At 41.4% G+C, this 22,184-nt stretch overlaps 1 protein-coding gene across 1 annotated transcript in view; it reads left to right on the top strand.

The window, feature by feature from the left end:
• Positions 1-27: 27 nt before the first annotated feature.
• Positions 28-22,184, top strand: part of wu:fj29h11 (protein NO VEIN) — a 33,388-nt gene continuing 11,231 nt past the window's right edge. The window contains exons 1-17 of the mRNA XM_034193300.1: positions 28-133; positions 374-589; positions 1,689-1,785; positions 1,866-2,076; positions 2,177-2,324; positions 8,204-8,381; positions 8,719-8,896; positions 8,984-9,110; positions 9,216-9,335; positions 9,923-10,073; positions 10,177-10,289; positions 11,474-11,624; positions 11,749-11,997; positions 12,084-12,296; positions 14,168-14,349; positions 16,013-16,193; positions 16,654-16,796. Of these exons, the coding sequence (XP_034049191.1) occupies positions 47-133; positions 374-589; positions 1,689-1,785; positions 1,866-2,076; positions 2,177-2,324; positions 8,204-8,381; positions 8,719-8,896; positions 8,984-9,110; positions 9,216-9,335; positions 9,923-10,073; positions 10,177-10,289; positions 11,474-11,624; positions 11,749-11,997; positions 12,084-12,296; positions 14,168-14,349; positions 16,013-16,193; positions 16,654-16,796 (2,745 nt within the window). The 5' untranslated portion in view covers positions 28-46. The remainder of the gene's footprint in view (positions 134-373; positions 590-1,688; positions 1,786-1,865; positions 2,077-2,176; positions 2,325-8,203; positions 8,382-8,718; positions 8,897-8,983; positions 9,111-9,215; positions 9,336-9,922; positions 10,074-10,176; positions 10,290-11,473; positions 11,625-11,748; positions 11,998-12,083; positions 12,297-14,167; positions 14,350-16,012; positions 16,194-16,653; positions 16,797-22,184) is intronic.

Below are 22,184 nucleotides of genomic sequence, written 5' to 3' on the forward strand. Positions count from 1 at the left end.
GAAACACCCTTTGTTTTTATTAGAATTGTCCACCTCTGAAGATGACATGTCATCTTACAACACAGTGGCCAAATTTCTTCTCGAGTGTTTCACACGGATCCCTGCCAGAACCTGCCAACTTCTTTTGCAGCAGGTAAGTTGTACTGCATTTTCAGAGTCTGGGTAGTCTGGGTCATCACTGTCTCTAATGGCCAACAATGTGATCTTCTAAGGAGGTTTTTACTAGTTTCCAGCAAAGCAGTTGAATAAATATCTTGCTTGCTTGCTGTTCTTTAGAGTTGTCATTGATGCTTGATTTCAAACAATACAAGAAGCATTAAGGTGCATCACTGTTTCAAGTTTGATTAAGAAATGCTGCATCCATCACTTCCAGGTGTTTTTGGAGCCTTTCTCCCATGTCTTGGGTCAAGCAAAGTCCAAAAAGGTCCTGCTTACTGTGGCTCAATCTGACGTGAAGTACCTTAACTGTGTACATCGGCTGGGACTCGTCCTGGGTATCACAGAGTGGGGGAAGGACTACCAGAAAAAAATGAACCAACCACAGAACCCAACTGAGCAGAGGCACTCACCACCCTTAGACTACACCAAGGTCAGAATACAACCTATTAGCAAATAGTACATGTCTTTTCAACCTACCATCCCAGGTTCTCAAGACTAGGCACCTAAGTGGCTCTACTCTACCCTTTTCTACTCTTCTATTTACTCTTCCTTTTTAGATATTTAGATATACCTTAGTATACTAGCATAGTTCCACCTTAGAATTGGAATATAATATATACAGTAAGATATACCTTACTGAATTTTCATGGTGGCATTCTGCTAGCTTTAACATAATCTATTCAGAATTTTGTGTTGCAAAGTAACAAAATATTTTGAAGATCAATCTCCTACTTGGATTAACCTTAGCTCTCAATGCAGTATTAGCTATGCGGAATGCTATGCTATTGTTATGAAATGCTGTAAATACTATTGTCCCAGATATAAGATGACCCTTATTGTAACACGACCCCCGTCCCCCCAACCTTTCAAGATGTGCTTTTGGAAAACGACTTTCTGAAGATCAAATCTTTCCTTTTTAATCAAGAAAATGCTTAAGAGAAGCACAGTTTGTGAGCAGTCTCTCGTTTATATTTTTCAACCGTGTAGTGTGACACTAGTACTCTTATGACCAAGGTCAGCTTTTCTGACTGTTGCCATTAGTAAGATGGTCTTTTATGCCATCTTTTAACATTACACTCTCACTGTATTTCTTGGCTGCTTGAGAGTTGTTTAATGACTCTGCTGCATTTATCACCTTAAGCTTAACGTTTGCATCGTAACTTCTCCTCAGTTGCTGGTTAACTTACCCAACATTTAAGGCACTCTCTTCTCAGGACAGCCACAGTGTCTGTGCATAATGTAAGACTGCAAGCTATTTAGAAGCACAGGCTCATTTCAGTCGTGAAAGTCACAATCATTTCACTGGTATTTGGTGCCACCAACTGTTGGGGGTGCATATGACATGTAAAAAAATAAACGTAAGAAGACCCTATTTTTTTCTGATGTATTTCCAAGAGAAATAAGTCTTATATTCAGAACAATACAGTATATGTTAATCGTTGGGTAATCATTTAAAACATATAGAATCTGGACCACTTAACTACAGTTCCAAAAAATACAACTTCAAAAAATACATGTTTTTGTTTTAGTCTAATCTGATGGATTCTGAGAGCAGCAGTGCATCAGCTCTGAGTGAATGTGGTGATCTTGACCTTGAGGATCATTCTGACCACAGCCTACAACAAGGTGAGAGGAGCACTATGGGAATTTTATTTATGCAGTGTTTAACAAAGCACTAAATGAGCTTCTTCTTCATCTTCTTCTAGTTGACGGTGACCAAGGAGATGCTGAGGAGGAAGACGATGAAGAGTTTTATGAGTTGTCTTCTGTGCCCAAAGCAGAGACCTCCAGCTTTGAAACAGAAGGAGCATGTGGGGAGGAACACGCTGTGGTATCAGATAGTAACGAAACAGACTCTTTTCTCAGTGAGTCAGAAGCCACATTAAGTATCCAAAGATCCATCATTGAGGACATCAGGTTTGCTTCCTACTCTTATCGTACTTTGTTTGTTGCTTTATCTGGCGCATCCCTGCTTTGTGCTATGTGACTGAGTCTTCCCATGTTTGGATTGTTGCAGGAAAAATGAGTTTGGCATTGGTGTGGAGTTGACTGCTGAAAGCCAGAAGCTGATGGAGGTCCACCAGGAGAGACTGGGCCGGAGCTTGGACCGACTCTCCACTGAACTCTACAGCAAAGACACACACTTTGTCCTGGAACTCATTCAGGTGTGTCTTGTAACGCATACCTCCCATTATTTACGCCATTTTACCATCATAGAAAATTACACTTTGATACTTTTGGAGTTTTGGCTGTTACTCATATGAGTTATGTACATCTCAAAGCAATTGCTGATATCTGGGACAGCTTCAACATGACTACAAGTTGAAAAGAAACCTCCAGTGTAGCCAGATTATCTCAAACCTCCTTATGAGGCAGTAAAACCTGTAAGGACGCATCATTCCAACCAGCTATAAACGGTTACCAGCCTTTGCTGGGGAAGTAACCTGCGATGGACAGGCATCCCATCCAGGAGGGTTTGGAGACTCTCATGCTGCGGTATCCAGGGAAAAGCATCAATGCAATGGGCCTCAGTGCCTGTAAAGGATTTATTTCTGATGGACACACCATGGAGACCGTTTGGATTCAGGCAGCATGTGGCATATCCCACTACAGATGACACGTCCCTCCAGGATCGTGTTCGTATGAATAACGGCCAAGATGTGAGTGTGAGGGTTATAGATCTTTGTGATTTTATAAGGTGGGAAAGGAAAAACACAGTGAAAGATCACCAGAAATCGATTATCTCTTCTATATTCAAGGACCATCTCCAGACACAATTAGATAGAAAGTCACAAATTAATTTTTGAGTTGAGGTACACATCAATCAATCAATTTTATTTATATAGCGCCAAATCACAACAAACAGTTGCCCCAAGGCGCTTTATATTGTAAGGCAAGGCCATACAATAATTACGTAAAAAACCCCAACGGTCAAAACGACCCCCTGTGAGCAAGCACTTGGCGACAGTGGGAAGGAAAAACTCCCTTTTAACAGGAAGAAACCTCCAGCAGAACCAGGCTCAGGGAGGGGCAGTCTTCTGCTGGGACTGGTTGGGGCTGAGGGAGAGAACCAGGAAAAAGACATGCTGTGGAGGGGAGCAGAGATCAGTCACTAATGATTAAATGCAGAGTGGTGCATGCAGAGCAAAAAGAGAAAGAAACACTCAGTGCATCATGGGAACCCCCCAGCAGTCTAAGTCTATAGCAGCATAACTAAGGGATGGTTCAGAGTCACCTGATCCAGCCCTAACTATAAGCTTTAGCAAAAAGGAAAGTTTTAAGCCTAATCTTAAAAGTAGAGAGGGTGTCTGTCTCCCTGATCTGAATTGGGAGCTGGTTCCACAGGAGAGGAGTCTGTGGAACCATAAACACACATACATCAAATGTCTTCAGATTAAGGAGACTGAAGCCCAAAAGCAGGAGGGCAGATGCACACTGAGCAGTGAAAGTGGTTTGTTTGTCTTTTCAGTGCCGTCAGTAGATGTTGATGTGTCCGGCTTGGAGCGTCAAGGGTTTTGTTGATAGCATGAGGTGAGAAAGGGAGTAGGCCAGGTGCATGGGAATTCTCGCCCTGGTGAGCTGGGAGGAAAACAAAGCTGGGTGTGGTGCAGAGTGTTCGCTGCTGGAGATGATGGGGCAACATAAACAAAAGGAGCAAGATGAGTGAATAAACTAGAGAATGAAAGGTGAGAGTAGGACAAACAGTTTAAAATTAGTCGTAAAACCAATGAGGTAAAGAAGACAAGCCAACAAGGTCAAACAGAAACCAACAACAAAGACACAGCGTGAGTCAGGAGTGTGACTGCTAAAGAAACATGGTGTGTGTATGTGTGTGTTCATGTGTATGTTTGTGTGTAAGACAGAAAAGAGATGCAACAACATTGCACATCCTGTGTGAAAAAATAAAATTATGCAGGTTTATTAAAAGCCTTCATGAGAAACTTAGTTTCAATAAAATTGTTAGTATGCATGAAGTTGGTAAAACTCCAAAATGTTCTTGGATTACTGAGACATTTAATTACAGTACTTTGCTTGTAATTCTCTGTGTAGAAAATTTCATACTACTAAAAAATATTGTTAAATTTTATTGCACAAACAGTTTTACTACTTTCCAACCACTGAATTATTTGGTAGAAAAACACTTAAAGGACGTGTCGCACAGAAATCATAACAATTTAGATTTAGGGTGTTAGTGACCATCCGATGATACACCGGGATTACTTTGTGCAGCCGCTATCAAAGTATACGGCATTCGCAACAAACAGCAACAGAGACTGCTGAAAACCAAGTACTCCTGTGTACTCGTTTCTCTAGTAATACTGTGAGAAATCTTGGAGTCATTTTTGATCTGGATATGTCATTCAAAGCGCATATTAAACAAATATGTAAGACTGCTTTTTTGCATTTACGCAATATCTCTAAAATTAGAAAGGTCTTGTCTCAGAGTGATGCTGAAAAACTAATTAATGCATTTATTTCCTCTAGGCTGGACTATTGTAATTCATTATTATCAGGTTGTCCTAAAAGTTCCCTGAAAAGCCTTCAGTTAATTCAAAATGCTGCAGCTAGAGTACTGACGGGGACTAGAAGGAGAGAACATATCTCACCCATATTGGCCTCTCTTCATTGGCTTCCTGTTAATTCTAGAATCTTACTTATAAGGTTTTGAATAATCAGGTCCCATCTTATCTTAGGGACCTCATAGTACCATATCACCCCAATAGAGCGCTTTGCTCTCAGACTGCAGGCTTACTTGTAGTTCCTAGGGTTTGTAAGAGTAGAATGGGAGGCAGAGCCTTCAGCTTTCAGGCTCCTCTTCTGTGGAACCAGCTCCCAATTCAGATCAGGGAGACAGACACCCTCTCTACTTTTAAGATTAGGCTTAAAACTTTCCTTTTTGCTAAAGCTTATAGTTAGGGCTGGATCGGGTGACCCTGAACCATCCCTTAGTTATGCTGCTATAGACTTAGACTGCTGGTGGGTTCCCATGATGCACTGAGTGTTTCTTTCTCTTTTGCTCTGTATGCACCACTCTGCATTTAATCATTAGTGATTGATCTCTGCTCCCCTCCACAGCATGTCTTTTTCCTGGTTCTCTCCCTCAGCCCCAACCAGGCCCAGCAGAAGACTGCCCCTCCCTGAGCCTGGTTCTGCTGGAGGTTTCTTCCTGTTAAAAGGGAGTTTTTCCTTCCCACTGTCGCCAAGTGCTTGCTCACAGGGGGTCGTTTTGACCATTGGGGTTTTTACGTAATTATTGTATGGCCTTGCCTTACAATATAAAGCGCCTTGGGGCAACTGTTTGTTGTGATTTGGCGTTATATAAATAAAATTGATTGATTGATTGATTGAGTGTTTCCAACAGCGTTTACGTAGCTTTGAGGAAAAGTCCCAGTGTGTGCTTGAATGGAATGTAGCTGCTAACATTAAGAACAGAGCCGCAGATTAATTGCAAAGGTTACATAAGTGTGATGTTGTGTTATGATGACTCATTTTTAAGTGATAACTGTTCATTTTGATGCAGTCACAGTAAACACAGCAGCCGCTCTCCACTGTGAGAAGACTTAGTGCATGTGCACATCCATCCACCATGAACGCAGCCTGTTAAAAACAGACTCTGCTAGAGCCTCATCTTTGTGCACATTTATAAGTGTTGTCATTGATATGACTGAAAAATCAAAGAAATACATCTGTGGTATCAGGCAGCCTGAAAAACAGCAGAGAGTTCCACATGCATGTTCACGGTGGGAGCTATAACGGTGTTAAAACAGCATGCTGCTCTGGTACAGACAGCAGACTCAGCATCAACATTCACCAAGATCCAAAATCTGACAGGCTTTCTCAAAGTAAAATAAAGTTTAAAAAGCCTACCCGCTCCACTGACAAAATAACAAAAGACAAAAGAAAAAACTGAAACAGGGCACTCACCCAGTTGTAGAATGATTTCAAAGATTAAATATGTAAAGTATACACCATCAAAGAAGTCGTTGCGCATGAATCTCACGCATTTCCCAGCCAGAGAGTAATGTCCAGGTCCACTCCATCCTCCTGTGGACAGATGTCCTCCACAGTTCCACTGTGATTAAGCCCACCTCTGTGCACAGGGGTTGACCACGGCCGCTAGCATGAGATGTTTTCCCATTGTGGTCCTGATTTAGAAGGATAAGAAGAAAAAGGATCATCCCAGCTGATGCAGACAGGTGTGTCCAGCCCACTCCCCATGAGCCATGGCTGCTGGACTCTCTTGGCCACTTCCAAAAGCAGTTCTCCCTCCGATCATCTATGCTCTTTTGGTGTACTCTCATGGCAGCTCCGCCGTCAACTTCTCACAAAGTTTTCTCATGATTCTGGCACATTAGATAGAAAGTCCATTATCTCCTGAAAATAACGTATTCTGGCTTTTTCCAATGTAAGAAATGCATATGCACGTTCAGGCAGCCTGTAAAAACAGTGTCGTAGAGACATTCCACGTGCGGGTTCATGGTGGCAGTAAAATAGCATCTTGTGACACAGACAGCAGATGTTAGGATCCAAAATCTGACAGACACCCAAAAAAATTAAGAGTTTCGGTGAAGTGTGTCGTCTCTTCTCTGTACATCCTCTGTAAATCCAAGCCATCCCTTTCAAATGAAAGCAAAGAAGCTTTGTTATCGGACATAGCAGTTTGTTTCACTGTCTCTCAGCCATCGGGATGTTTCTGCTTTTCCTAAAATGTACGTCACATGCTGAGAAATGCCGAGTAAGACGTTTTTCAGAAATGCACCTGTTGACTTGCTGAGCGAGAGGTATAATTAGCAATAAAACACTTCAGCGACCACAAATTATTGCTGCATGTGTGCGGATAGACTTACAGTCATGAGTATTTTGATGTTGTGTAGCTAACTGGGATGTTAAATTATGTGCGACACGTCCTTTAATACCAAGTTTGGAACAACAGACAAAACTTATGAGCTTTGTAAAATTTACTCTAATTTTGCATGTTTCTGCATATAACATATAACATATATGCATATAACAACACTTCTGAGCTTTGTAACTTTTAATATAATATTGGACATTTCTACATATAACCCACGACACCTGCAACTTCATAATTTTTTGTCTAATTTTAGATATTTCTATGTACAGTATAACCCACGACACCCCCAACTTTATAAGTTTTAGTCTAATTTTCAGTATTTCTGTGTATAACTCACGCACCCCTAACCTCGTAACTTTTAGTCTAATTTTCAATATTTCTGTGTATAACCCTCGGCACCCCTAACCCCTTAACTTTTAGTCTAATTTTCAATATTTCTGTGTATAACACTCGGCACCCCTAACCTCTTAACTTTTAGTCTAATTTTCAATATTTCTGTGTATAACCCTCGGCACCCCTAACCCCTTAACTTTTAGTCTAATTTTCAATATTTCTGTGTGTAACCCTCGGCACCCCAACCCTTTAACTTTTAGTCTAATTTTCAATATTTCTGTGTATAACCCTCGGCACCCCTAACCCCTTAACTTTTAGTCTAATTTTCAATATTTCTGTGTATAACCCTCGGCACCCTAACCTCGGAACTTTTAGTCTAATTTTCAATATTTCTGTGTATAACCCTTGGCACCCCTAACCCCTTAACTTTTAGTCTAATTTTCAATATTTCTGTGTATAACCCTCGGCACCCCTAACCTCGGAACTTTTAGTCTAATTTTCAATATTTCTGTGTATAACCCTTGGCACCCTTAACCTCTTAACGTTTAGTTTAATTTTCAATATTTCTGTGTATAGCCATCGGCACCCCTAACCCCTTAACTTTTAGTCTAATTTTCAATATTTCTGTGTATAACACTCGGCACCCCTAACCTCTGAACTTTTAGTCTAATTTTCTGTATTTCTATGTATATCCCATGACACCCCCAACTTCATAACTTTCAGTCTAATTTTCCATATTTATCATAAGTATTTCAACATTTTACCCACAGCATGTTCAAGCTTTGTAACTTTTTGTGTCATTTTGGTTATTTTTGACATACAGCCTAGGCTAATTTCTGGGTTTCCATTAATCAGAATGCAGATGACAACAGTTATCCAGCGGACCCGGGTTTTGTCCCATCATTGGCCTTTGTAGTGGAGAGAGACTGCATCACTATTCTCAACAATGAGACTGGATTTCAGGAGACGAACATCAGGGCCATCTGTGATGTAGGTCGCAGCACTAAAGGCAAACACAAATATGGATACATAGGTAAGTACTGTATGTACAACCTCAGCTGCATTAGTTTAAGATTCTCTTCCTCTTACTTGCAAGTGATACACAAAACGTATTCTGTACTGAATGAAATGTTGCGTCTTGGGGCTTGTTCACGATTGTTTTCTATGCATTTAAATTTGTTGACAAGTTGTTTCAGAGCTGAGTATAACCTCCTGTGGATTGTAATTGCTATTTTAAAGGAGTGATTGGCAATTCATGCATTTTGCTTTTTGACACATTAAAGTGTTTTCTCTTCTCAGTAAGAAATTGGGATGTTGTGGTAGAATTAAGTATTCACCTTAATGAAGTCTCTTAATGGCATTTCTCACAGGACAAAAGGGAATCGGCTTTAAATCAGTGTTCAAGGTCACAGACTGTCCTGAGATTCACTCAAATGGTTTTCATTTGCACTTTGACAAGACCTGTGGCCCCATGGGATACATCCTCCCCCACTGGACTGAAGACGAGAGACCCATGGACACACAGCTGAGTGATGTCACCAAGCAAAGGTTAGACCAGGATCAACTCGTCGATCATGTTACAACCCTACTTCTCACACTCTAAATTTCTTTGTTTACTTGCGGTTTTCTCATCAGCTGGACCACTAAGATCTGCCTTCCTCTTCGCTCTGAGTGCCATCAGACCAGAAATCTCTTTCACGACGTGCACCCCTCTCTGCTGCTATTTCTGCACCGCCTGCGCTCCATCACCATCTACAGTCAGGTAGTCCACCTACTCGTGCAAATGCCTTGATTCATTGTTGCACCTCCATAAAACACATAACACCATAAATTGCCATCAGTTTCACACTTCTCCTCCTGCTGCCAGAGTGAGAAGCGCCTTATGGCAATGACCCGTAAAGACTTGAGTCACAATGTTCTGGAGGTGGAGCACACAGAGGGCACAGAGCGCTGGCTGGTGGTCAGATGCACTTTGCAGCCCCGTAAGGTAAAACACGTACACCCTAACATCCTTATCTCATTCTGTTGGTCCATTTTCAGACAGCTGTCAAGCAGGTTCCATGGCGAGGTAATTGTAGAGGCCTGCAAAAATGTGGGCACGCTTTGACTTTTTAAAATTTTATATTTTCTGTGGCATCAAATACTGTAAATTACTCTGGTTTCTCTGTATTAATATTTCTACAATTACATCCCTTAGACTCACAGTGAGTAGAAACTGCTACTTTTAAATTTGAATTTTTATTACGTCATATTTTTAAAAAATTAAGGCTTTTATTAAGATTTTTTTAAAAAACCTTTAAAATCACAGTGAAAATGAATTTCTACAATATGACATAAATTAAATAAAAATATATCAACCAAACCATCGGCGTGCATAAGTATGGACACCTTTAAATATAACACAACTAAATCATCAGGTTTACAACCAGTTGCTGTACAACTGGTGATGCAACAGTCAAAAGTTGCACAATTAACAATTTATTAAATGGAGCTCTATTTATTTTGTGTACATCCTCACTGAACAATCTTGAATCTACATTGAAACTGTGATTTTTTTTTTTTTTTCTCTTCAAGATTAAAGATGATGTTGAGTCCACTGAGCTCGCCCTGGCTTTCCAGCTCGGCAGTGACATCACAGGAAGCGATACCATTTGTCAGCCTCAGAAACAGCCCGTGTTCGCCTTCCTGCCCCTTCGCAGTTTTGGCTTTCGCTTCATTATCCAAGGTGATGGTGGTGGTTGAGAACACAGAGCGTCTTGATGGAACCGTGCAGTTTGTGATGAATTGCTCGCTGTAGTCTGACGAGTCAACGTGCTTCTGTTCTCCAGGTGACTTTGACATCCCTTCTTCTAGAGAAGATGTAGACAGAGACAGCTCGTGGAACCAGTGGCTTCGATCTGAGATACCCCAACTCTTCCTCCAGGCCATGGATGTCTTCACTGTAAGATCTTGTCTACAGGAGGGAATGTTTCAGTGAATTAAAATCTGTGATGATCTCCACAAGCAGATCTGGGACATGCTTTATTAAACTGTGTATAAAATTATCTTTAAACGTTCCCATGAGCAGAAAAGGTAAATGTCAAAAAAGATCATGCAGTTTATCCCTTTTCTAGATCACCTTTGAACAGAAACAGTTGTTGGGTAGAGTAGTGGAAGCCAGCAGCTTAGACATCTTTCTTGATGAGGAAAGGCTTAGTGACCTTGACTTTACAGGAGGTTTGTGATTGTTCTGGATAGAAACTGAGATCCAGGCTTTCAATGACTTCCTGGATTTGGATATCAGAACTCTGTCTGCTATGTTGAACATGTCAAACTGGTAGAAACATTTGCGTATCTTGACAGTGAAGTTGATGTCTCAGAGTCCTCTGCCTTTCTGATCAAGAGACACCGGGAAAGAGTTAATGGAGGCATGAAGTTTTTGGATAATTTGCTATAGGTTGCAGGAGAATGAAGGTCCAAGTCTTTACATTCCTGGTGCTTCCTTTCTTACTGTATGGATGTGAGACTTGGATCCTCACCAGTTACCCAAGGTGACGTCTGAATGTCTTTGATATGAGGTTCCTTTGGAGAATCCTTGGGCACCTTGCATTGTGAGGGGATGTTAGGTGTGACATTTTGGCTGTGTGGCACATTTCTCCTGAGATGGACCTGCTGGTGGTCTGCCTGGTGTTTGCCATCCGTGACCCAAGGTGGTTCTGTGGTGTGGTGGATGTGGCGTTGCCAACGCATGCTCTCCAGACCTGACCTGACCTTCAAAGTGGACATGCATGCAGATGGGGGAGTCTCATATTCCTCCTTCTGCAAACCACAAATCAAATGACATTAATATTAATGTACAATATAAATGACATATCACAAGTTTTTTTAATAGAGACAGAATGACTTAAACTCAGGTGCGACTTATATACGGTACTTCAGAAGGTTGATTAAAACTAATTTTGCAGAATATGACAATACAAATTGTAGAATATAAAATGACTTTGGGTGCATATAAAAGGTGAAACCTGTAAGAAATGAGGGGGCTACACAAGTCATATTGGTTTACTAATATCATCTGATAGCACGCAGTGGTTTTTGGCTTTGGTCTCTCTTTATAACTATAAATCTGCTTTCTCTGTGTTCCAGGACCACCCAGAGTTCAGTGGGCTAAAGGGTCTTTGCCACTTCCTCCAGTTTGTCCCTTTGCCAGATGAGGTGTTGGATTTTTTCAAGCCTGTTGCTGGGCAGATTATACAGTTGCTGAAAGGCAAAGCCTTTCTGCCTACACTTAGCTCAGGTTGGCCGGCCTGTTGGTCATAATCTCCCTTAAGCCGTTTAATGGCGACTACTGTAGCCCCATATGATGGTCCCCTCTCTTACCGTGGCTTCAGGTTCAACGACATCTATGATTTCTGTCATAGGTGGCAAAGTTGTCTACAAGCTGCCGTCCCAGGTGGCCATCTGTCAGGATGCTGTGATCCGCGATGTGATTGGCGTAGATGAGCTCGACAGGCATCTGTCTCTGTCTTATCTCCACCCCAGTCTTCATCCTGCCCCGCCCGCCCCTCTGCTCACTCACCTGGGAGTGCGAAACCTGAGGGGATCTGATGTCACCGCGGTAACCACAGCCATGGCCAAGGAGTTGATGCAAGTAGAAGGCATCCATTCAAGTGCGTGCACTTATTTCAACATCTGCATGAGTAATTTATGAATATTTCACGAGGCGTACGGCACCAACCCTCTTCTTTTCTTGTAGATGCTGGCCTGCGTCAATTGGCCAGGTTGCTAGTTTGCAACTTTCGTGCACTGGAGCACGGCTATGGTGAGGAAGAATCCATCCTGCAGGCTCTGAGGGATCTACCCATAATCCCACTGGCCGATAAGCGTTTGGTGGCACTGGGCCAGGAGGAGGTGTTCTTCCCAATGGAAGAAACCAAGAGCAAGAAAAGGACTGCTCAGTCTCAGAATGGTGATTAGTCAAATTATTCAAAGTCTATACGCTCAGCAATAATACATGGGCATTTACTTTGTTAGTACTAGCAGGGCACCTGGTGGTCTGAACTCTGACTCTGTGATGTCATAAGGGAAGAATGCAAAAAAAAAAAAAAAGACAAACAAAATCTTGCATTGTTAAAGAAAGAGATTAAAGAAATGGAGACAGATCCAGAGGCCAAAGTGAAAAATCCATTTCCATAAAGATTCCTCTACTTTTTGAGGCAATTTATACACCATCAAACACTGACAGAGACGATCACACCGCCTCCCCTCTCCTGTCCTTTGGTGATGTTGTGATGGAGGTAATTTTGCATAGTCATCATCGAAAACAGCTCCAATAGTTTTAGCATTAAAATGGAAATTTTGTGGAACAAGCTGGAGATTTTAGCATAGGTCCAGAAATAAATGTCTAAAATCACATCCTAAAACTTCTCAAAAATCACCCTTGTGAATTTTTTTGAAAACCAAAGATGGCTTCCAAAATGGCCGCCATTTCATGTTTTTGTTTATTTATTTTTTACACATCTTTGCTTCTAGAAAGGTTAAAAACAAATTTAAGTTTCTAAATGCATGAGAGCCTCTTTACAATAAATATCTTACTTTCCGACATTACTGATACTCGATTGTATTGGAAATTTCTTTCGGACTTTGGGACTTTCTGTGTCCTTTTCTTAAGCAAATGTTTTGTTCTGTGATGACAGTTATACATAAGGCACCATAAGTAAGTGAATTTACAACACTGTCCAGACATATAGTTCTAAAAGGTTAAAATCTGAATATTATCTAAGGAGTTTACATATAAAATCTCCACATAATCCTGGTAGAGTTTATCATGCCCTAAAACATATATTTAGACGCTGAAATCAGGTTACTAACCCTTTCCAGAAGCAAAGATATAGAAAAAAACAACAACTACAAAAAACAAAAATAGCAGATATTTTGGGAGCCATGTAGGATTTTGAAAAAGCCATGTGGGGGGGATTTTGGAGAGCTTTTGGTATGCGAGTCTACTCCCCCCCTCTCTCTTTACCCATCTTGAAATTTTCAGCTTGTTTCACAAACGTTCCAGTCCCCCCCCCTCCCCCCCAACACCATTTTTGAGTTATTGCTCAAAAATGGTTAAGTTTTAACTTTCGGTAAAACTTTACAGATTTCCATCCTCTAAAAGTGTGGTGAGAAATACAAACATGTATGATTTTACTGATGGACAGAGGTGCACATGCAGAGATCGCCATCTGTGCCCGCAAAGCAAAATGTGACAAATATTACTCCATCGCGATGAGAAGCAGTTTCTGAATTGCACTCAGTGCTTGTGAATTGTGTTGCTCTGTTTCCATGAAACAGTAATTCAATCACGAGAAGAGATTAAGACCTTCCACTGATGTTACTGAAAAAAAACAACAGCTTGCATGCTTGTGCACTTGCAGAGCCTTTCAGCATGAAATTCTGAATTTGATGTGGATGCACATTCCTGAGTGGTCCAGCAGGTGTCAGTGTTTAGCATGTCTTCCTTCTGATACAGACTTAAGTAATTTTCCTAAACATGTTCTTTTGGATCTTTAATTCTGATCTTACTTTCCTGTTCTGTATATTCTGTCCCCTTATGTGGCCATGTGGTGGCTGTCATGTTTCTCGCAGTGGTTGCTAGCTTAACTGAGCTGATGTTCATGTGAAGAAAAAAAAAGTTAACTGACGATGAATGCATTCGTTTCCACTAACTTAGGACTAGGTCTACACTGTTTGTTGCTTTTGTGTTCCATGTGTGAAACATCCAGTAACTTAAATGGAAGGCAGAGGCAAGGCATTTGGGTGATAATTCAGCTTTCCGTCATTGTCTTTTCACAGGACCGCTGTCTGCATTGTACAAGGACATCAGCGTAGTTCATCCGTCTCTGCTGAGCTGTGTGGAGCCTCTAGAAGGTCATCAGGTCCGAGAGCTACTAAAAAGGCTCGGCGTTCATGAGCTGGAGCCTCGGGAGTTGCTGGAGAAGCATATCTACCCTTCACTACGCAACAACAAGTGGAAGGTAACAAATAGATTAGATATACTTTATTGATCTCACACTGGAGAAATTACGTTTACACTCCAGTTACCTCAGACAGCAATTAGTCCACAATTATTACTTGTTTACTGTAATAATGGCACACATCAGAATTAAAGGCAACACATACACATTTGACATTGTTTATGTGCACTAAGTTTGAAGAAGTCCGTTATCCGAATTGAGTGAAGGCCACGCAGCAACCTTGAGATGTGCCGCCATCAGCTTGGGAGACATGGGCTGCAGATAGAACTGCACCGTCCCCTCCGAAGGGGAAGGAGTGACATTGGCGGGTGCCGGAAAGGGGGAGTGTTGATGGGGGAAGGAGGGGGTGGGGAGAGGGAATGGAACATGCTTCAGTCCTGTGAAAAGCAGTTTATTGTCTTTGTGAGTTGAGATAAGAAACAGCCAAATGATCCCCAGGCCAAAACAAATCCCTCAGGAGGAGACAGTTGGGCAATTTGACCTCCAGCCTTGATAAGCCTGTAGTGTTGTGGTTTGAGCAGTGAAAAACACTTTTTAACAGTTCCACTTGCACAACCAAATCTCAATTATGAATTAAGAATATTCACCGGCCTCTGAAATCTTCAACTTCAACTGCAAGGCACACATCAGCTCCAAGATGTCATCCAATTTGCATCTGAGTTCAAGAGTCATCGCAGTCTGAGAATGCACTGCCTTGCCAACCTCGTTAATCATGAAGGACAAGTGAGGGGCCGTGGTTCTTGTTGCCGCTGTCTTGCCAATTTTCCGGTAGATCAGGGCAGCAAAAAGTACCAGCCCTGCTACCATGAGACCAAAAATGAATAAATTCTCGATGTCCTCAACGGAGAAAGGCGCCAAGCATGCAATACGCTAAGACCCCCAGGAGTCGAGGACATAGCCCGCAGGATACGTTCCATTTGGGCAGGTAGGATCCCCCGGTCCTGACCTTCTTGTAGAAAAAATGGTGTCAATAGCGTTCAGAGACCAGCTGATCAATTCCATGATTAATCCAATAGTAGTCCAATAGATCCAGAATCCAATATAATTTGAGGAATTCGCAGTCTGGTGAAGTAGGGACTTGAAGGTTAAAGGCAGAGAACACCTATAACTCAATAACTCAAACACCTATGAAGTAGCTGTCTTTCCATTTCTGTTTTTACTTGGCAACAGTACCTATATATGGGGGTGAAGACTGTAAGAGATATGGCAATCTGAGATTTGACCCCAGTGACTTTGACCTTCACCTCAATGATTGACCTCACCTGGGCAATTGTGGAATCCACCTCTCTGGTCCCATTTGGGTTGAAAATCTAATTCTTTGACCTTTTTCATAATGAACTCTTTAAGGGCAGTCTCGTGGTCAGCCTTCATTGGTGTAGTGAGTTTGGTAGAAATCTGCACAACATCCTGGGAGCAACTCAACATACAGACAGGCAGACATGACTCTTGACCCCAGTGACCTTGGCCTTTTAAGGCCAACTTTAGGTTTCATCTACTTATCAAGTTTGGTGGAAATTGGCCAAAGAACCTGGAAGCAGATGGAAAATGGACACACAAACACTCAAGTGATGTATGATGATGATGTATGATGATGATGTATGAGGAAAGTAAATTTAAGCTTCTTTCTTTTGAAAGTACTGAAGTTGCTCGACTCTCTCTCTAGTCTAAGCCGGACGCTGTGGTGGTGAGTTACCTGGTGTTCATGAAGCAGCACATCTCCTCCAGCCAGGAGTGCATGGATACAGTTCCCGTCCTCACCAGCAGAGGTCTTCTTTGCCCGTCACAAGACAGAGTGCATTTCTCTGAAGAGTACGGCAACGTCAACCTCCCAGAGAAACTGCCAGGTGCATCTCCAGACAAACACACGCACACAGAGACTAAGGACAAAAAAATGTCCGAAACAAGGTTTGGCTCTTCTGGTCCCTTTATTTTCGAGGGAAACATTTGGACACGTGTCTGATGAGGGTGGTTTGTGATGATGTGAGGCTTTGCTTTCATTGTTCAGGTTAAAGAAAGCGTGAAATAGCTCCGTGCGCTCAGCAGATTAACGTGTGTGTGTATTATGGAATGAACAAGGTGGACCAGAACAGTCGACCTGCTCTGTGAATAAAAGAAATGACTTCATTCTGTCTGTACTGCTCTCTTATGGTCTGCAGTAAAAACACTTCCATGTGTCTTCTGTTTTCTGGGGGGCCTCGGTCACATTCTGACTCATTTAATCTGACTCATTAAAACAAAAAGTGTAAATTTGATTTATGTTTCTTTCTTTGCTGCCCTTCCTTTGTCGTATTCCCACCCGACCAGGCTGTGATTGGGTTTTGCTGAGTCCCTGCTACCTGCAGACAGACGGCGATTTGGCAGGATGGAGATCGCTGTTCACCGAACTGGGAGTCAGAGACGGTCTCATTATCCGCAAAGAAAGACGAACGCTCACTGCCGAGGAGCTGGTAAACATGACATCTTCAGTGGAGAATGTGTTTTTATAGGAACCCCTGACATAAACCAACGCATTACCACAAAATTAAAACACTCACATCAACAGTTAATTTGATCACCTTGCCAGGTCTGGAATCCACTTAAGTGTGTGCCACATTTGGTCCATGTCAAGTTGAAAGTTAAACACAGTTGCTGGACTTAATTATTTAAGGGCAATTTTTGGGTCAACCTTCATTGACATACCATGTTTGGTAGAAATTTGTAAAAAGACCTGAGAGGAGAAGGCCAAGAAACAGACAGGCAGGAGTGACCTTGACCCCAATGATTGGCCATTTGACAAATTTGACCTTGCTGGGCAACTCCAAAATCCACCACCATATGTTTGCTAAGTTTGGTGCTAATTGGAGTGAAAAACCTACATTTTGTCCTTTGACCCAATGGCATTGTCTCCCATGACTGAACTTTGGCAAAGTTAACCCACTGCTATATGTGTGCCACGTTTGGTGTCAATTATAGTGAAAAATGTAAATTTTGATATTTGACCCCAGTGATTGACCCGTGGCAAATTTGAGTTCACCTGGGCAATTCCAGAACCCACCTCCATATATGTACCAATTCTGGTGGACATTGGAGTGCAACTCATCATTTTGACCTCTCCCCCCAGTGATTGACCTTTGGTAAATTTGACCTTGCCCGGGCACTTCTAGAACCCACCCATATATTGATGTGGTGCAAACTGGAGTGAAAAACTTCCATTTTGACCAACTGCGGAATCTGTCCTTTGGCCAATTTCTACCAAATATGGTATGTCAAAGGTCAACCCCATGATTGCCTTTTAACCAAAGTCATTGGGATCATTCAGATTGACCTTGCCTGCAATGACTTACCTTTGGTAAATATGAAGTTGCCTGGACAGTTCCAGAACCCACTGCCATATGTGTGCTACATTTAGTGGAAATCTGCGTGAAAAAAAAAAACATAATTTGAACCTTTGACCTCAAGTCCTTGACTTTTGCCAAAACAAACCCAGTAAGCACAGTTCTGGAGTTTGTCTTCATCCATATGCTGAATTTGGTGGAAATCGGCCGTAGGACCTGGGAGGGGAAGGGGAACAAGCAAACAGATATTGGTCAAATTATAGTACGATTTTGACTCATTCCTTCACTGTTAAGTTGTGACATCTGGACACACTGTAACCCGTGAGCTCACACAATGTCTGGACGACGTCTTCTTTGTCTGGTCTCAACACTGCACTGACTCTGTAAATCAGTGGGTACTTAGGGACCCAGATGAGGCTGAATTTATTCATCATCAGCTGCATCACTATGGCAACGTGACCTGTTTTCCCCAAGTGTGATCCAGGACACATGTGTCTCACCACTGAGGGCCTGGGTGACTCACACACACACACAGCACCTGGATGCAGAACGTTAGTTAAAGGTTCTTGAAGCAGTTTCCCAACCTAGTTGGACCTGCAGTGGGGCATGAAAACACGCTTTTCTCTTTGACACATTTAAATAATAATCACATCAAATTTCAAAACAAGAATTCAGGCTTTATATCAAAATTACTAATAAAACAAAACAAAAAACCAAAAGAAAACAAATCTGTACAGCAGTTGAGTAATAATCAGCAGGAGGGGGAGGTAAGAGTGTGGGTTTGTGAGGGGACTTTTTATGTAGCTTTAATGCAAAAATCAAGTGACAACTTAATAGAAATCTTATCCCACTACCAGTGATGCCGGTAACGTACTTAGTACTTAGTAACGCGTTACCCTAATCTGACCACTTTTTTTAGTAACGAGTAATCTAACGCGTTAATCTTTCCAAATCAGTAATCAGATTAAAGTTACTTCTCCAAGTCACTGTGCGTTACTATTATTTTTGCATTGTGGGTCGATAGCAGCATTAAACTTGGTCCGTGGGCAGGGGGTCGGGGTTCGACTGCCCACTTTAAGCGAGCTGTGAGCTTTTCATCCGCGGTTTTCTGTAGCAGCTACGACTCGTCCTCACCTCTTAAAGCGCGGTGACAACAGCACAGTTTTTCTCCTTTATTTAGAATTCTGAGCTGAGCCGCTCCGTATCTGCTCGCTAAAAACAGCTGATCCTCCACGACGCGTCAACAACTAACACTATTTTCCACTCAGATGCACCTAAACTCTCTTTCTGAGGACCACATGATGTGAAAACGCAATAAAACTTTCTTACCTGTAAATCTGGTCATGTTTTCTGCATAAATAAATGTTATCCATTCTTTTTGCTCAAACGCCAAAGCAGTGGCGAATCCAGATGGAATGGGGGCGCGGGGCACAATAACCCCTAGATTAAAGGTCCAGTTTTGAAGTCTTTTTTTTACTACAACTACTAATACTACTTATAATAATAATTTCGACAAGTGAAATGTTTAGAGAGAATTTAAATGTTAGAAAAATGTTAGAAAGAATCTAATAGTTACATTTATATAATAATGTAGGTTAGAAATGGCAGGTTTTACTGTTACAGTGCTGTCAACAGTTAAATATGAGGTCAAGAAAGAGGTCTTTATTTTACTTTTTATAAAACAAGTATTTATTTTCATTGAAGTCAAGAAAGGGTGACTATAAAGTGAGTTTTGGTAAAACAAGTATTGTCATGTTGAGGTGGCAGAGGGTTGTTGTCAGCAGCTGGGGAAAGTAACTAAAAAGTAACTAGTAATCTAACTTAGTTACTTTTACAGTTGAGTAATCAGTAAAGTAACTAAGGAGTAATCAGTAATTGGATTACATTTTCAAAGTAACTGTGGCAACACTGCCCACTACAGACAACCATTCTGATCAAATTCAAGTAGAAAACCAAATTCTTGACTTTGATCCCAATGACCTTGATGTCTGCCACAACAAACCCTAAAAAGGCAATAATGAGGTCAATCATGATTGGTAGAAATAATTCAAAGGGCCAATTACACAATTTATTGGAATTCTTGTCCCACTATAGACAACAGATCTGGTCCAGATCGGGTTGAATTTCAAATTCCATGACCTTCCATCATGAATGACCTTGATGTTTGCCACAACAAACCCTTTAAAGGAAAACACAGGGTCGACCTTCATTGACATACCATGTTTGGTACAACCTCTGGCAATAATTATGGAATCACCAGCCTCGGAGGATGTTCATTCAGTTGTTTCATTTTGTAGAAAAAAGCAGATCACAGACATGACACAAAACTAAAGTCATTTTAAATGGCAACTTTCTGGCTTTAAGAAACACTATAAGAAATCAGGAAAAAAAATTGTGGCAGTCAGTAATGGTTACTTTTTTAGACCAAGCAGAGGGAAAAAATATGGACTCACTCAATTCTGAGGAATAAATTATGGAATCACCCTGTAAATTTTCATCCTCAAAACTAACACCTGCATCAAATCAGATCTGCTCGTTAGTGTGCATCTAAAAAGGAGTGATCACACCTTGGAGAGCTGTTGCACCAAGTGGACTGACATGAATCATGGCTCCAACACGAGAGATGGCAATTGAAACAAAGGAGAGGATTATCAAACTCTTAAAAGAGGGTAAATCATCACACAATGTTGCAAAAGATGTTGGTTGTTCACAGTCAGCTGTGTCTAAACTCTGGACCAAATACAAACAACATGGGAAGGTTGTTAAAGGCAAACATACTGGTAGACCAAGGAAGACATCAAAGCCTCAAGACAGAAAACTTAAAGCAATATGTCTCAAAAATCGAAAATGTACAACAAAACAAATGAGGAACGAATGGGAAGAAACTGGAGTCAACGTCTGTGACCGAGCTGTAAGAAACTGCCTAAAGGAAATGGGATTTACATACAGAAAAGCTAAACGAAAGTCATCATTAACACCTAAACAAAAAAAAAACAAGGTTACAGTGGGCTAAGGAAAAGCAATCGTGGACTGTGGATGACTGGAAGAAAGTCATATTCAGTGATGAATCTCGAATCTGCATTGGGCAAGGTGATGATGCTGGAACTTTTGTTTGGTGCCATTCCAATGAGATTTATAAAGATGACTGCCTGAAGAGAACATGTAAATTTCCATAGTCATTGATGATATGGGGCTGCATGTCAGGTAAAGGCACTGGGGAGATGGCTGTCATTACATCATCAATAAATGCACAAGTTTACGTTGATATTTTGGACATTTTCTCATCCCATCAAATGAAAGGATGTTTGGGGATGATGAAATCATTTTTCAAGATGATAATGCATCTTGCCATAGAGCAAAAACTGTGAAAACATTCCTTGGAAAAAGACACATAGGGTCAATGTCATGGCCTGCAAATAGTCCGGATCTTAATCCAATTGAAAATCTTTGGTGGAAGTTGAAGAAAATGGTCCATGACAAGGCTCCAACCTGCAAAGCTGATCTGGCAACAGCAATCAGAGAAAGTTGGAGCCAGATTGATGAAGAGTACTGTTTGTCACTCATTAAGTCCATGCCTCAGAGACTGCAAGCTGTTATAAAAGCCAGAGGTGGTGCAACAAAATACTAGTGATGTGTTGGAGCATTCTTTTGTTTTTCATGATTCCATCATTTTTTCCTCAGAATTGAGTGAGTCCATATTTTTTTCCCTCTGCTTGGTCTAAAAAAGTAACCGTTACTGACTGCCACAAATTTTTTTCCTGATTTCTTATAGTGTTTCTTAAAGCCAGAAAGTTGCCATTTGAAATGACTTTAGTTTTGTGTCATGTCTGTGATCTGCTTTTTTTCTACAAAATTAAACAACTGAATGAACATCCTCCGAGGCCGGTGAGTCCATAATTTTTGCCAGGGGTTGTAGAAATTGACCAAAGGAACAATTCCACAACTTAGTGGAAATCTTGTCTCATTACTGAGGTAGATTATGACTCTGTGTTGACAAAAGGACACAATGTTCAAAAGTAAATAATTGAAGCTATAAAAGGAAGTATTTAGCGGTGGATCCCTCAACAGAAGGTGACCTCAGGTCCATCAAAATCCACCCACTGCTTTATCCTGGACACAAATAGACAAACTGACAGAGGATATGTGATCACATAATCCCCCCCATCAGTTGGTAGAACTCAGAAGGCCCTGATGTTGAGTTAGTATTGGCCGGTACTTTGTCCAGTGCCCATGCCATTGTTGCTGATGTGTCCTGGCTATTTTAGGATCACACTCAACTTACATTGAAAAGATGCAACTTCACTTCACATAAAGTCCAAAGTCACAGCAGCCCTTCCGGCCACAGCATCCCATACAAGGATTCAGCTTCACGGTGTGCAGACACATCTACTGGTTGTCTGGATGCCACAGAGAGGACAGAATCTTCCTGAACCACACGTTAGATGTTATCTGTAACTCATCCTGGTGAATGAGGCAGATTAAAGGATGAAAATTCAGACTGTGATGAGTCAGAGTTCTGAC

This window comes from Thalassophryne amazonica, chromosome 18 (genome assembly GCF_902500255.1).
Source record: "Thalassophryne amazonica chromosome 18, fThaAma1.1, whole genome shotgun sequence".
NCBI classification, from domain to species: domain Eukaryota; kingdom Metazoa; phylum Chordata; class Actinopteri; order Batrachoidiformes; family Batrachoididae; genus Thalassophryne; species Thalassophryne amazonica.